The following is a 16,421-nucleotide window of genomic DNA, read 5'->3' as shown; positions in this document are numbered from 1 at the left end:
TTTCTGGTTTATCAACAACTAAATAAGTTTGAAACCGAGGTCGCTTGCGGCCGAGGCATTAGATTAAGAAGAACATATTTCAAAGTTTTTTTAGTATACCATTTATGATTGATTATGCTTAAAGCCGAGGTCGCTTGCGGCTGAGGCATGAGATTGGGTATACAATACATAACATTTTTTCTGGTTTATCAACGACTAAATAAGTTTGAAGCCGAGGTCGCTTGCGGCCGAGGCATTAGATTAAGAAGAACATATTTCAAACTTTTTTTAGTATACCATTTATGATTGAATATGCTTAAAGCCGAGGTCGCTTGCGGCTGAGGCATGAGATTGGGTATACAATACATAACATTTTTTCTGGTTTATCAACGACTAAATAAGTTTGAAGCCGAGGTCGCTTGCGGCCGAGGCATGAGATTGGGTATACAATACATAACATTTTTTCTGGTTTCTCAACGACTAAATAAGTTTGAAGCCGAGGTCGCTTGCGGCCGAGGCATGAGATTGGGTATACAATATACATATAATTTTACTAGATTAGGAATATATACCTACTTGTATATACGAACTAGTTTCACCGTCGTTGATAAATCAAACAAAATGTTACATGTCGTATATACACGCTTCAGCGTAAGCGACCTCGGCTTCAATCTTGTTCCATCATCATTGATAAACCCAATAAAATTGTAGATGTGTATCTAATCTCATGCCTCGGCCGCAAGCGACCTCGGCTTGTAACTTTTTTGAACGTTATTGATAAACACGATAAAATTTTATATATTGTATACCTAATTTCATGCCTCGGCCGCAAGCGACTTTGGCTTGTTACTTTTTCGATCATTATTGATAAACACGATAAAATTTTATACTACTATGTTGTAATCTCATGCCTCGGCCGCAAGCGACCTCGGCTTTAAGTATTTTAATCAAGCTATCACCAAAGTGACCTCGGCTTTTTACTTTGTAATAATTAATTATACATACACCAGGAAAGAATTTAACAGTTGTACACTTAACTACTGCCTCGGCCGCAAGCGACCTCGGCTTCAACCTTGTTAATGTTGTTAAAAGCGCTTTAAAATTTGTGTACCTAAATAGTACACAACAATTAATGTTTTATGTATCCAGAAATCGCGTTGTATATGTAAATTAGTCAGTTCATTATTGTATTTTGACCAACAAATGGGGGTATTGCTGAATCTATTGGGACACAGGGATCTCGCATTTCGAGAACGCGACCCGCGTCCGGATTAACGCAAATGTATGTGAACCCGTATAAATTTCGCCTTTTAATTGATTAATGCGCCCACCCTATCGGCCAGTGATATGACAACATTTGATTAATACGCCGCTGTAATGTCCATCGAATGGCCACGAATTCGGTTTCGACGATGTTACCGAACTTTTTTTTTTGATTCGATGACGACGTGCATCATTTCATCTCTCATTTCCGATGGAACGTCCATTCACACGTACGCAACAGTTTTTTTCGGAGTTTTCCACTAATTTCATTTACTATGTCAGTTACAATTCAAATTAAGTTTATTCCGAAATGTGAGATAAAATGAAAAAGAAAAAAAAATAGTGATTAATAATTGATGTTAGTTTTTCAGTGGTTGGAATAGTTTGGTTGGAAGAGATGGTTATTTTGAAAAGCTCTCGTTGTGGTAGAGGGCATTTAGAGTAGCATTTTGTGCATAATTTACGCTTTCGCGGCAAATTGTCATTAGGACAAAAAGGGAACTAACACGACAGTTTACCCCGATTGTAGCGCTGATGCAAATGCAACGAACCCAACAGAGTGCGCGGGGGGATGGACCGGGGGGACAACGATGGCGGCTTGGTTTTCACCGCCTAGTAAACAAGGAACGCCGAAAATTTAATTAGAGCCGGACGAAGGAAAAAAATCGCATAAATTCAACCCCCGCACCCAAGTTGATTTGGTCGTCGTAGTCGTCGGTTTATTTAAATTGCCGTTAAATTATGTCCCTGGCTATTTGGGTTCTAGATAAAAGTCGTTCGTCGTCTCTTAACGTTAAGGCGAATTACCGCCCCACATTCTATCTCATTCTCTTCCCTCAACAATGAGGAAAGACCTACAACTACCACTAACGAAAAAAAGTAACATCTTTAACCCAAACGTTTACTAAACGTAAATTAATTAATTAAATTCGATTTTGAATCGTGTTAATAAAATAAAACGTCTTTATGTGGTGTGTGAATATTACTTTTTCATTGCATTAATTTTTAAGTAAGCACTTAGCACTTGGCGAGTCGGATTAGTTAAACAACACCGATTACAACTTTTTACCTTTAAATTTTTAATAGTACCTTCCAAAGTTAGTATACTCCACGTTTAATTTAACACCAGAAGTAAGTTGCAACTTTTCAGTTTAATGATCGTTAATACAGTTAATGCCATTTAATAGAAGCGGGAAACTCAATTTGATTAATATAATTTAAGTTAATATTCATTTCACCCTTTCTTGGATAAAGTAGGTAATAAATCTTTATTTACTAAGGTGATATGTTTAATTATGTTAATTGTCTTTATTAATTTCAGCCACCTGGCCGTCTTCAGAAGACCTCTATAAGTACAAAATATTATAAAATATAAATCACACGGATTAAAATCATAGTATAAACTTACGTCAGATATTATAAACGCACGTGAACATGTTAAATTTCAAAAACTAAAAAATTTTTAATCGTGAAGAACATGGTGTAATTTTAGCGGGAAAATAGAGTTGTTGGTGAGGTTAGGTTGCGCTGATCGGTAAAGTAGAAAACAAAAAAGGGAATGTACAATCCGAACAAAATGCAAAGGCACACACAAGTAATATTAACATATTTGAAGAAATAAAATATCGAATCAAAATCAAAATAAAACGTGAACTTAATCTTCTTATTTTTTATTTTTTTTTTTTTTTTCGTAATTCGGGGCCTCTCTATTTTAACAATGCAGCAGGAGTGCTGCTTTGCATACTAGTATTATTTGGAGTGGTTTACACTCAATTTCAAAGTATTTCATGTTTTGACAATGTTGATAATTAAAGCTTTATAATTTTTCAAGCACAAAATGCAAAAATTTATTGAAGCACAAATCCAGTGTTCAAATCGCGAATTTTCCCGATATGTTTTGGTCAATTAATAAAATTGAAAACGACTCACCGAACAGATGTTGTTTCCCTTGTATTTTACTTCGAAGCTCAGCTGGAAAGAAAAGATAAATTAATTTATTGTGACAAAAAAAAAGAATTAATACGATACCTTCACATCCTTCAACATCCATAAAATAGCAATCCCATGATGTCCTATATCACATCACTAATATCACCTAACACTTAGCATAAATATAGCACGCATTTATCACTTAATTTAAGTAATAAGTTTTATTTTTCTAAACTACTTTATCACCCTTAAATGCCCGCACATCAACTAAAATGCATTGTTAGCGAATCAACTTCCAAGCATCCCCTCCTTAATTTATTGTGTGAACTGGAGGTGAATCAACAAAAAATGTAAAGACGACGGGCCGAAGCGGTTTTAAATCGTTTTTTGCTTTTAAAACTCAACCTTTCAATAAAAAAATTACTCGTTTTCTCGAAACATTTCCAATAAAACTTACGTCATTTTATTAAAATAAAACGCACTAATCGAACTTCAATGTTTAACACTTCCTGCAAAAGAAAGTCTATCCCCCAATATAAAAAAGATAATTTAAACTAAATCGACTATAATTAGAGAACGGTTTGACGGATTTTAATGTTTATATCTATATATATATATATATAGATATAATAGCCGTACGCAGGTAATTAGTAAATTTTGAAATCGGGCATTTCGACCTTCGCATTCATTGAAGATCATACTTTTGATCGAGATGTTGATGACTAAAATTGGTCAATTAGTTAAGGAGATAATTGATGTGTTTGATTAATTCGTTTTTTTGTGTTTCGACAACCGCATTCAGCCAGACACAAACTTTTAATTGACATATAAAACATTAAAATCCGTCAAACCGTTCTCTAATTAAGTATAATTGATTTAGTTTAAATTAATTTTTTTATATTGGGGGTTAGACTTACGGGCGTTCACACGTGCATAAACAACGAGCCGAACACGGTGTCATTCCGAAGGCTGTACAAGGTTAACGGGAGAGAATTGAAATCGGGCATTTTGTGATTTCGATACAAGAAACTATGACGAATCGAATGACGTATAGATCTTGATCACCGGTAACATCGTTTACGAGTTATCACTACATAAAAAAAGGTCATTTTTGTGTTATTTTCGTCTACCTTCGCATTATGTTGGCGTTTTAGCGGAATTCGAAAGAGATTTCGAATCGAACATTTCCACTTTCGTATTGGTCAAAGATTACGCTTTCGAATGAGACATTGTTTATCGAAATCGGTTGACTGGTTCTCTTGTTATAATCAAAATACTATACATGTAAAATCTTATCTAATTGGGGGCTAACTTCGCATAGGTCCGTTATTGATAAACCAGAAAAAAAGTTATATACAGGATGTCCCGTTAAGGCCTAGAGGTTTGGGAAAAAAATCCTTATAAGTAAAGTGACCAAGAGAAATAGCTGGAAATTATTTTGAAATTCGTAATTCGACCGCTACGGGGCGTAACTGCCATTGAGAAACATAAAGTTCCCGCTATCTCAGAAACTTAGACGATAAGCTACAACTTTGACAAAATCATTTAATAGCTTGGATAATACCGCATCGCTTTTGTTTAGCGATATTTCTCATATTTGTCATAATAAGGGAGGGGGAGGCCAATGAGTTTTCATATGTTTACATTTTAATATCTCCTAGACCATTCAACCGATTTGAATATTTTCGGTGTTGTTTGAAAGAGCATTTTATGCTCTTTTTAAAGATATTTTCAGTAAGACCGTTTGCTTTAAAACAAATGAACTAGAGGGCGTTATCTGCAGCGATTACATATTTTTGTGATTTTTGAAGAAAAGTTAAATGGAACGATACTATTTACTTCACAGACCCTTAGTCACCTTAAAATTTGCTAAATTTTAGTGAAAACCGCATCTCGATATCGCCACCCGTTCTCGAATTATAGAAGAAAATGTTAAAAACTCGAGTGCCATCAATCGGATCCAGTTACTTCATCGACAAAAACAAATCACATAACCATGGTAACTGTAAACATGTCATTTACTAACGCAGAAGCGTATGATAGAGCGTATGATGATTTATTTTCAATGTTTTGAATACGATGCAACTGCATGGAAAAAATGTGCAATGCAATTACGACAAAGAAAGACATTTTTCTCTAGAAGTGTTTTTAAGATTGACTCAGCGATTACGGAAAACTGGCAACGTGTAGCCCATTCAGACATCTCTATGAATTCGTAAATCACATTGGTGCGCAATGTGATCCCAAATAATCTGGGAACTCCGAAAACAATTGTCCACAAGATTTCTCGAGAGAATAATATCTCCACCACGTTGTTTTACATCAGGTATTAACAGATACCGATTATGATAACAGACTGAACTATTACTATTGACTTTTAAATATGATTTGGGCAAATCCAAAACTTTTATCACAAATGCTATGGATGCATGAAGCATCTGTCCACAAGCTGATGTAAACTTGCATAATATCTTTGATTATATATAATATGAATTGAGCCAACGAGAGAGATAGCTTGCGCAAGGTGATCGAACCGAGATAGACATAGAAGCGTACTGACATATAATGGGCGTGCGTTAATTTATAAGATAAAAAACTATCAATTAGAAGTAACATTTATAATACTTACAGGTGATGTGAAACTGTATTATCGCGAACTTTGCACCCGAAACAATACATTTTTAAACATAACGGTGTGACTGGCTGTGACACAACAAAACGATAAACGTCAAATGGAAGAGGTTTGACACTTTTGTGCGCATGCGCCCGTCTGTTTAGTACCGTTTTATGTCTATCTTTGTTACACTTTCACATTATCGCTTTCCATCTGCGTCTATTCACCTTGAGCCACATTTTTGTTAGTAGATATATTCAGTTAGCTCAATCCATATTATATATAATCAAAGCATAATATGCAGTTTTGGTTCGACCAAACCCACATTGCTTTCAGCCCTTTATCTATTGGGTAGACTAAACGACCTGACTTTTCAAGAAAAACCAATAACCAGGGAAAATATGACAAAATACTAAATACCAGTAGAAACGTGTCCAGGGCCGAGACTTAAGCTGCGCTGTTTTTTCGTCGAAACTAGATTAAATAAATGCATCGAGGTTTATGGAAGGCATTTCGTACATTAGTGAGTTATTTTTGCCAAAAATTTAAGTTACTCTAAGTGTTTTGGTTTATTTTGTTTTATTATCATTGCCTTAAACACGCCTTAAAAGTAGTTTTGAAGCAGTTCTAAGCTTGGATAAAGTGTGAAGGAAGGTTCTAGATAATAAAATTTTTGTTCTCTCTTATTTATTTCCTAAGGTAACTTGATCCGATTAAGATATACGAATTTTTAACATTTTCTTTTATAATTCGAAATAGATGGAGATATCGAGATGCGGTTTTCACTAATATTTAGCAAATTTTATGGTGATTAATGGTCTGTGAAGTAAATAGTACCGTTCCATTTAACTTTTTTTCAAAAATCACAAAAATATGTAACCGCTGCAGATAGCGCCCTCTAGCTTATTTGTTTTAAACCAAGCGGTCTTACTGAATGTATCTTTTAAAAGAGCATGAAATGCTCTTTCAAACAAGACCAAAAATATTAAAATCGGTTGAATGGTCCAGGAGATATTAAAATGTAAACATTTGAAAACGCATTGGCAAGCTACTAAATGATGTTGTCAAAGTTATAGCTCATCGTCTAACTTTCTGAGATAGCGGGAATTTTATGTTTCTCTATGGCAGTTACGCCCCCTAGCGGTCGAATTACGAACTTATGTTATAATTATATATATATATATATATATATATAAGGATTTTTTTCCCAAACCTCTAGGCCTTAACGTTCTAGAGATACAGCCGCTCCGTACGCTTAACGGGACACCTGTATTGTATACCCAATCTCATGCCTCAGCCGCAAACGACCTCGGGTTTAAGAATACTCAATCATAAATAGTATACTAAAAAATAATAATAATAATAATAATTCACTTTATTGCCCAACAAAGATCAATTACAGGACAATATTACAAGAAAAAGAAAATAAGAAATAACACATGCCATAAAACAAATATAATTCACATAAACACTCTTACACTATTATTGATTGTTAGTTAGTTTACACATCCTCTGCACCGGGGAGTTGGCTAAAACATTGAATCTGCAATTCCTCAAATAAACGTGTTGCACGCGTAGGCACCGCGAAAATGATCCGCGACAACAACCAACCACAATCCAATTCACCTTGCACTAACTTCTGCAAAAACTTGATGCACTGGTCATCTCTTCTTACGTCTAGTGCAGAAAAATGGTGACGCCGCAGCAGGGATGCGTAATCCATTCCACGATCCGGGTATGATCCGTCCAGGCGTAGAGACAAATATTTGAGAAATCTCCTCTGAATTCTCTCCAATATAAGTCTATGACACACATAATGTGGCGACCAAATTACAGAGCCATATTCCAATTTGGACAATACAAAGGTCGAAAATAGGGTCTTGTACACACCGATATCAGAAAAAGCACGCGAGGTGCGCAAAACGAAACCAAGCATCCTCGCTGCAGAAGATGAAATATTTTCGATGTGAGGTACAAAAGACAATTTGCGGTCAAAAGTTACTCCCAGATCCTTGATTGTAGATAATTTCTCAAGAAGAACACCTTCTATATAATAAGAAGATGGAAGAGGAGACAGCTTGCGTGTAAAACTAACTGCACCGCACTTATTGGCATTAATCTTTAGCTGATAACGGTTACACCATTCCACCAAGACGTCCAAATCCGACTGAAGACTGACAACATCACGGTCCGCAAAAATAGGTCGGAATAGTTTCAGATCATCCGCATAAGCTAGTACGCTTGATGAAAATTTGTCTAGAAGGTCATTCAAGAAGATAACAAATAGTAGGGGGCCTAGATTTGAGCCCTGAGGAACACCAGACCTAGCCGTAAACTCCATAGACGCATAACCGTTGTAGTACACATAATTTATACGACCCGATAGGTAAGAGGCAAATAGTTTCATAAACTTAGGAGATAAGCCAAAAGCACTAAGTTTATACAAGAGGACGTCATGATGAATCATGTCGAATGCTTTAGAAAAATCAGTGTATACCACATCTACCTGACCGCCCCTATCCAAAGATTCACAAATTACCTCAGTAACCACCGCGAGGTTGGTAATGGTCGAACGACGCTTGATAAACCCATGCTGATATGGTGACACAAATGACTGAACCTGTGGATAAATCATCTTGTAAATAATCTGTTCAAATACCTTAGCGAAATTGGACAATAACGATATTGGTCGATAATCAGTAATGTTGGTACGTTCGCCATGCTTGAATACAGGAACAATGCGGGAGCGCTTCCAAAGTTTAGGAAACGAGCAAGTGCTTAAGGATAGGTTAATTATTAAATGAAGCGGAACTGCAAAAACTGCACAGCAATCACGAATGAAAAATGCAGGAAGATCATCATCACCAGCAGTAAATTTATTAGGTAACCTTTTTAGGAAATGAAGAACCTCTTCTTCGGTGACATCGGCAACAAATACTGGAGGATACGTAGAGTGTACATCAACCATGTTATAAGCAGAGACACCAGAATATACTCCAGAGAATTGATCTGCAAAAGCATTAACTATTTTTTCAGGATCAGTGTAGGTGGACTTATCACGCATCATTTTTCCAGGAAGTCGAGAGGTCATTGTTTTCTGTCTTATATAATTCCAAAAGTTACGGGGATCAGAACTAAGCGATTGTTCAGCACTAATAGTAAAGGAAATATACGCATCAGAGATTTTCTGTTTAGTCAAACATCCCAGTCTTTTATATTCCGCTGAATAGAAAGCACTATTGCTTCTCCTCCACTTCCTCCTATAATACTCTTTCAACTTTAATAGCCGCTTAATTTCTGGGGTGTACCAAATAGGGTATGAGGATCCCCGACTCAATCTCTTAGGAACAAATAAATCCAAAATCTCATACAACTTTTTATAAAAAGCTCGCAAAGCATCATCCGCATTAACCTCCACACTTAGAAAAGACCAATCCGTGTAAAGTAGTTTATCATACATGCCAGGAAAGTTGGCTCTTCGAAAATTATATCGACCACCCAAAGACGGAAAGTTCGGCAAACCATCATTTGCCGTCAGTAAATTCATTGTAATATCTAAGGCAGGATGGTACTGATCCTCGTAGACGAAGGGACAATCATCATGAACAAGATCAAACTGATGGTCAGTATTTGTCAGAACCAAATCCAATAGACGATTGTCACAGTTCAGTACATGATTGAGTTGGCGAAGGTCCAGAAAATCACAAAAGTTACGAAATAACTCCGTTTTTCCACATTTGGTTGACATACCAGGCACCTTAATATATTCAGGCAAATTAAAATCACCAAGGATAAGGACAGGATAATTCAAAACTTTATGTTCTAGGGCGTCCAAGAAACATAGTAAATCAGGTTGCGGATTATCAGGAGGTATGTACAACACCACGATATATAAGGTCACAGACCATAAAGAGCACTTGCAAATCAACACATCGACAAGTGGTACTAAAGCCTGAATGTCTATAGAATCAACCAGCTCAACATCATGATGACTAGCTACAGCAAGCAGAACTCCACCATCTCTGTTATGTCCAACCAAATCAAACTTACGATCAGCTCGTAAGACTCTGTACTTATCCACGAATAATTCATTAGATCCAAGATCCGAATTTAAATTAGTTTCCGATAGAGCAATCAAATCATAGGTACAATCAGAACAATTAACATAAAATTCACGAGTTTTTGTACGAAGACCATTAACATTTTGATAGTATACATTAACAGAAAAAATGTTTGAAATGTGTTCTTAATCTAGTGCCTCGGCCGCAAGCGACCTCGGCTTCTAACTTGTTTCAGCATTGTTGAAAAACCAGAAAAAATGTTATATATTTTGTACCCAATCTCATGCCTCGGCCGCAAGCGACCTCGGCTCAACTTAAGCTCAATCTCGACTAAATCACGAAGATTCTTTACCGTAAGTTAGCCGTCATACATATATTTACTTTTTACTTCACACGATCATATTCTGTCAGCAACAATTTAATAGTATATTTTCATACTTTTTAAACGAAATTATAAATTCGCATAAATCAATCGTTAATTAAACGCAACCTATTTACATATACAAAACCGTTACGTTTGATCTCATAATTTTAATTACATTTATGTCGATTCAAACGTTCCGCGACACAGTGTGCAACTCAAAAGGTTTATTATGGCCATATCGAAATGTCTGTATCTGATGCATGAACCCACTTGTATTTGTATTTCATTTCGTGTTAATATACAAAGTAAAACGATACGTTTATATTACACGTTATACGTTTAATTTATATGGGTAAAAATTCGGTTATTAATTTTTCAATTTGAGAAACAAAGAAAGATTTGAGGGAAAATTGCGTTTTTTACGTCTGGTGATTTTATTAAGGAAATCGTTAGGGTCGGAAAGGCGGGCGTAATACAGTTTCCGGGATTTAAATTGGCACGATTATCGTAGATTTATTGGGAATGATTATTAAAAGTTTTTCGCGGAGTATTTTTCTTTTTTATTATCATTTTTTTTCTTTTTGGATGGGTTGGGAGAGGGATAATCGTAAATTATCAAACGATTACCGCTAACTGCCTATAATTTCACCCTTTTTATTCATTCATTTATTAAAAAAAGGGGGATTTTAATTTATTATAAACTCACAAAAAATTTTCTTAATTAAATAATTAATTAATATTCCTTGTGAAAAGGATATTCTGGATGCTTTTTAGCACTAAAAACATAACACAAACTCAACGATTAATATTTAAATCTAGATTGGTACTCACTTTGATAAGCTGCATATTCTCCATCCCCCCATATCGAAGGTTTTTATGTAATCGACGTCTTCTTTGGTTAATTCGAAGTTGAAGATGTCGATGTTTTGTTGTAACCTTTTAGGATTCGATGATTTAGGGATTGTTATGTTCCCCAATTCAATTTGGAACCTCAACAAAATTTGTGCTGGAGTTTTGTTGTATTTCTCTGCAATCCCCGATAATTTTTGATCCGATAAAACATCGGGATCCCCCGGTTGCGCCCACGGTCTATGTCTCGATCCTAAAGGGCTATAAGCCATTATTGCGACCCCTTTTTCTTTACAAAAATTTCGCAACTTCTCTTGAATTAAATAAGGATGGCACTCAATCTAAAAAATTTATTTAATTAAAAAAAATTATAAATAAATTTCGAATTTACCTGATTAACAGCAGGAGGAATTTTGCAGCCCCGCATAATCTTCTCAATCTGCTCCGAATTAAAATTAGAAATTCCGATGGATTTAGCAAAACCTTTATCGACGAGATCCTCCATGGCTTTCCATGTATCTTCTAAAGTCGTCCCTAAATCGGGGATTACATTCCCGTTATCGTCTTTGGGGAAAGGGTCATCACCGTACTAAAATTAAATACTCTTAATATAGCTTATTAAAAAAAAAATTAATATTGATAATCACCACGAAAGCTGTTGGCCAATGTATCAAATATAAATCAACATAATCCAATTTTAATTTGCTCAAACTCTTCATCATCGCCTTCTCAACATGCCTCGGGTTATGATTCGTATTCCACAGCTTAGTCACAACAAATAAATCTTCCCTCTTCACTTTTCCCTCGTTAATTTTCTCCTCAATCGCTTTCCCAACTTGTTCTTCATTGTTATAAACGTGAGCGCAATCGAATAATGTGTAACCAAGATCGATCGAAACTTTAACAGCATCTTCTACATCTCTCTCGTTTTGATCACCCTAAAATTTAAAAAATAAAAAAAATTTAATTACAACATCAAATCTATACCATTAAACTTCATTTATAACAAATAATTTAATGTCAACCCAGCAGAGTTGAAGTCAATAACAACTCATCATCAATACTAGTTCACAAAAAAAACTGTGAACTCAAGAAGACAAGAGAAAAATTCATTTTTCTATGGCAGGTACGCCCCATAGCGGTCGAATTACGATCTTCTAAATAATTGCCAGCTATTTTTCTTGCCCACTTTGCCTATAAGGTTTTTTTCCCAAACCTCTAGGCCTTACCGTTGTCGAGATATAGCCGCTCTGTACCCTTAACGGGACACCCTGTATATCAGAAACTTCATTTGTAAGAAGAAATCCAATGTTAACCCAATAGGGTTCGATCCAACCAACAAACCATCATCAAACCTTCAACTATTAACCAATAATTTAATTACAACCTCAAATCAGTACCATTAAACTTCATCAAAAACTTCACTTATAAGTAGAAATTTAATGATATAGTAGAAACCACGAAAGCTGGCAGTGACAGATCGCTTAAAAATGGTATGAATCAAGATATGGACGTACGACTTAGATTATTTCACCACATACATTTAAATGTAGGTTATATTAGTATTATATGTCAAACATTGTCAAAGATATTATTTAATGATTTTCCTATGATTTTCCTTTCAAAGAAAACATTTTCGGCTTGTGAAAACACTGGGCGCCTTCACCAGAGAATTCCGTTTACGTTGGCAAACGCAAACGGGTTACGATTGCATTGGAGATTTGGTGAACGGCCAATTTTTCTATAGACATACGGTTTGATAACAATAGATGGCGCTTTAATGACAATTATTTACAATTTTAATTAATTTATAGGTCATACCGCTCAATACCCATTACACTAACCCATTAAATAAATAATTTCGGGCTTCTGCCATTCTTTTTTGTTGATTTTAAATTTAAGATGACACAAACACCAAACACCGTTTGCGTTTGCTAACGGAAAAATCATACGATTGATAAAATGGCGGCCGTTTACCAAACACGTTTGAAGTTAGCTTTGCGTTCACCAGAAATGTTGCCAACAGTTTGGTCTCCGTTTGCAAACGTTGACAGTTGGTGAACACGCCCACTATAACAGATTATAACAGATTCATGACAACTCTCACAAGACGTTTCGATTTGAGGTTATAATTATAGAGTGACATCCCTTAGAAGAACAGACGTACTTTTCGACGTGGCCATTTGAATTGTACAGCAGACATATTAAACTAATGCTATCTCTTTCCAACACACATTACTCTCTATACTCTGTTTTTAAACCAGGAGGAGTATTTTAAATTTGTCACCAGATTGACCTTGCACGTGATTGGTTGAATGCGAGGAAGGTTCACACACAGGCAATTTTGAATTTTGAATTTGAAGGTTAGTTGTATATTTTTAAGTTTCGGGTTTAGCCCTGTGTCTTCAGACGCTGAATGTTAGGTAAGGTTAGTTTTGTTTACAAACATTAATTATACCATGAAGTATTCTTTGGCAATTAGTAATGGCAATTATAGCGTGAAGTTTTCTTTTGTAATGTCAATTATAGCGTGAAGGAATGTTCGGTAAGGTTAGTTTTGTTTACAAACATTAATTATACCATGAAGTATTCTTTGGCAATTAGTAATGGCAATTATAGCGTGAAGTTTTCTTTTGTAATGTCAATTATAGCGTGAAGGAATGTTCGGTTAGGTTAGTTTTGTTTACAAACATTAATTATACCATGAAGTATTCTTTGGCAATTAGTAATGGCAATTATAGCGTGAAGTTTTCTTTTGTAATGTCAATTATAGCGTGAAGGAATGTTAGGTAAGGTTAGTTTTGTTTACAAACATTAATTATACCATGAAGTTTTCTTTGGCAATTAGTAATGGCAATTATAGCGTGAAGATTTCTTTTGTAATGTCAATTATAGCGTGAAGGAATGTTAGGTAAGGTTAGTTTTGTTTACAAACATTAATTACACCTTGAAGTTTTCTTTGGCAATTATACTCTGTTTTTAAACCAGGAGGAGTATTTTAAATTTGTCACCAGATTGACCTTGCACGTGATTGGTTGAATGCGAGGAAGGTTCACACACAGGCAATTTTGATTTTGAATTTGAAGGTTAGGTTATTGACAATTCGACAGTTTCGTGTCATTATTGTAAATTTTGTGTTCTTAAACCCTTCTTTATTATATTTTGAAATAAATACACTCATAACTTCAATGTTAATTTGTATGTTTAGTGTTGACGATAACAAACGAAAATAAATACAATAATAAGTAAATAAATAAATAATAATAATTATTAATTTAAATTTACCGCCAAAATATCTAGTGATATTTTCTGGTGATTTTTCCTAGTGTAAATCTGACTTTCGCGTTTACTCCTCCTGGTTTAAAAACAGAGTATAGCGGTTTGTGAACTACGTATGGCATTTGTAAGAGCGGAAAATGATGATTTACTGCCAGCTCTCGTGGCGTCTACTATAGGAATCAATCGAATAAACAATCCACATCAAAACATTAATTATTAATAGGAAAACCACAAAAAACTTCAAATCTATATCATTAAACTTCATCGAACACTTCATTACTGCCCTCGATATTTTTCTTAGCAATCTCTGGCAACATCCAATATTGAGGAAATCAACAACATCATTCTTGGAGGTCCTTGGTCTTCCTCAACATCATCTATGACATTCTAGAACATCATCCATAGTCTCATCCTTCAATATTATCCTTGGCTTACCTCAACATCGTCTGTAACATTCCTCAATATCATCCTCAACCTCCCTCGCAATTCTCCTTAGCATTTCTCAACATTCCTCAATATCATTTTTGCTTCCCTCCATCCTTTAATGTTATTCGTGGCACATTCTAACATTCTCTCTACTATATTCTCCAAAAACGTTCTTACTTCTCTCAACATCCTCCCTTGGCGTTCTCAACTTCGTTTATATCATCCTCAACCTCCCTCGACATTATCCTGAGCATTCCTCAACATCCTATGTCACACTCCTCAATATCGTTTTTGCCTCCCTCAACATTCTCGTTAGAATTCTTTAATATACTCGTGGCATTCCTCAAGATCGTCGGTAACATTCTTAACTATCATTCTTAGTTATTATTGCCATCCTTAATCTTCCTCTACATAGTTAATTAGATTCTCCAACAACGTCCTTGACCTCACTCAATATCTTTTAAGATATTCGTCAATATCGTTTTTGAATTCCCTCAACATCCTCTGCGACATTATTCAATATTGTCCCTAACATCCCTTAAGATAATCTGTTTCATCCCTAATCCTCCTAAACTTCCGCTACAAGTTCAGTCTACAATATTCTCCAAAACGTTCTTGCCTCGTCTTGTATCATCTTCATTCCTCAATATCGTTCTTAGTTTGTGCCAACCTTATCTATAATATTCGTAATTCCAACATTAAATATTTTTTGACACATAAAGATATTTGATATACCAAAAGTTTTTGATATATAGTTAATCACTTGGAGTAATCAAGTGTTAATGTTAAAAGAAAAGGAAATCGTAAAAACGAAATCTATGGAAGTAAGATTATAATGTGAGAATGTCGAGTTTGTGCGTAATATATTGCGAAAAATAAGTACCTGATAAGTTCCTAACCCCAAAACGGGCATTTCATGTCCGCTATTTAATTTGATAAATTTCATGATTGCACAATACACTTTTTATTCACCAACACACAGCGCCGAGCGGTGTCTATAAATGAACTGGTTGTTTCTGTGTATACTCGGCCAAGGTCGAAAACACCTCGAGGTCAACAAATAAATTCGAGCTGATAATCGTAGCGTGTTGTAATTTTTTTTCAAACTTAAAAATTACGCAATTTATCTTATTAATCGCTTTACATTCGGGATTTAGTTTATTATTAATTGCTTAAATAAGAGTACTTTCCACTTTCCGAGAGTTCCCCGCAAGCACGATTACCAAATATATCCCCCGAGTTGCATAAATGCACCCTCAAGCCAAATGATACACTATTAATATTCGGAGTTTGAATCGACAAATGATGTTCTCGAGTTTCGGATACAAGTTTACGGTCAAACTACTCGAAACACAGTGGGTTTGGGTGGTTGTTACTGCATTAAGTAAATGGGTATTGCACCCAAAACCTCTTCCCACTCACACAATATCACGTCGATCATGACGATTATGTATGCGTTTCGAGTGGGGATGAAATCAATCAATTTCTCTACTAATTAATTAATAGGAATCTCTGACGTCACGAACTGTGCATTCAGGGATATAATATTTCCGGGTTGTGCAAAAGAAAATGGAAAGGGTCATTAACAAATTTATTCCTCCCGTTATTTTTCTTTTCGCAAATTGAAGATGGGGGGAAAAACTTAATTGAAACCGGA

The 16,421-nt window shown here is 35.3% G+C and overlaps 2 protein-coding genes across 3 annotated transcripts in view; both read right to left on the bottom strand.

Moving 5' to 3' along the window:
- LOC111426169 (uncharacterized) overlaps positions 1–3,514 on the bottom strand; it is a 259,435-nt gene extending 255,921 nt beyond the window's left edge. Inside the window, exons 1-2 of one of the 2 annotated variants that reach the window (XM_071196152.1) lie at positions 3,271–3,514; positions 3,172–3,213 (exon numbers count right to left, since the gene is read on the bottom strand). In XM_071196152.1, the coding sequence (XP_071052253.1) occupies positions 3,172–3,213; positions 3,271–3,292 (64 nt within the window). In that variant the 5' untranslated portion in view covers positions 3,293–3,514. The remainder of the gene's footprint in view (positions 1–3,171; positions 3,214–3,270) is intronic. The other variant, XM_071196153.1, reaches the window with a different exon arrangement.
- A 7,319-nt stretch (positions 3,515–10,833) lies between these two features.
- Positions 10,834–15,857, bottom strand: LOC111426638 (aldo-keto reductase family 1 member B1-like). Its single transcript, XM_023061250.2, has 5 exons — positions 15,648–15,857; positions 11,707–11,997; positions 11,451–11,648; positions 11,042–11,400; positions 10,834–10,986 (listed from the first exon to the last, which is right to left on the bottom strand). Exons 1-5 carry the CDS (start codon positions 15,708–15,710, stop codon positions 10,944–10,946), a joined length of 954 nt encoding a protein of 317 aa, XP_022917018.1. The 5' UTR covers positions 15,711–15,857; the 3' UTR covers positions 10,834–10,943.
- Positions 15,858–16,421: the final 564 nt, after the last annotated feature.

This window comes from Onthophagus taurus, chromosome 5, assembly GCF_036711975.1.
Source record: "Onthophagus taurus isolate NC chromosome 5, IU_Otau_3.0, whole genome shotgun sequence".
NCBI lineage: Eukaryota > Metazoa > Arthropoda > Insecta > Coleoptera > Scarabaeidae > Onthophagus > Onthophagus taurus.
Note: the sequence above shows the minus strand (reverse complement) of the source record. Positions and strands in the feature narration are given on the sequence as shown.

Excerpts from the sequence above, each read along its gene's own strand:
- LOC111426638 (XM_023061250.2), bottom strand. The coding sequence starts at position 15,710 with ATGAAATTTATCAAATTAAATAGCGGACATGAAATGCCCGTTTTGGGG. Across the intron at positions 11,649-11,706 it reads ATTGGCCAACAGCTTTCGTG|TACGGTGATGACCCTTTCCC; the intron begins GTGATTATCAAT and ends ATTTAATTTTAG. Across the intron at positions 10,987-11,041 it reads AGAATATGCAGCTTATCAAA|TGCTAAAAAGCATCCAGAAT; the intron begins GTGAGTACCAAT and ends TTATGTTTTTAG.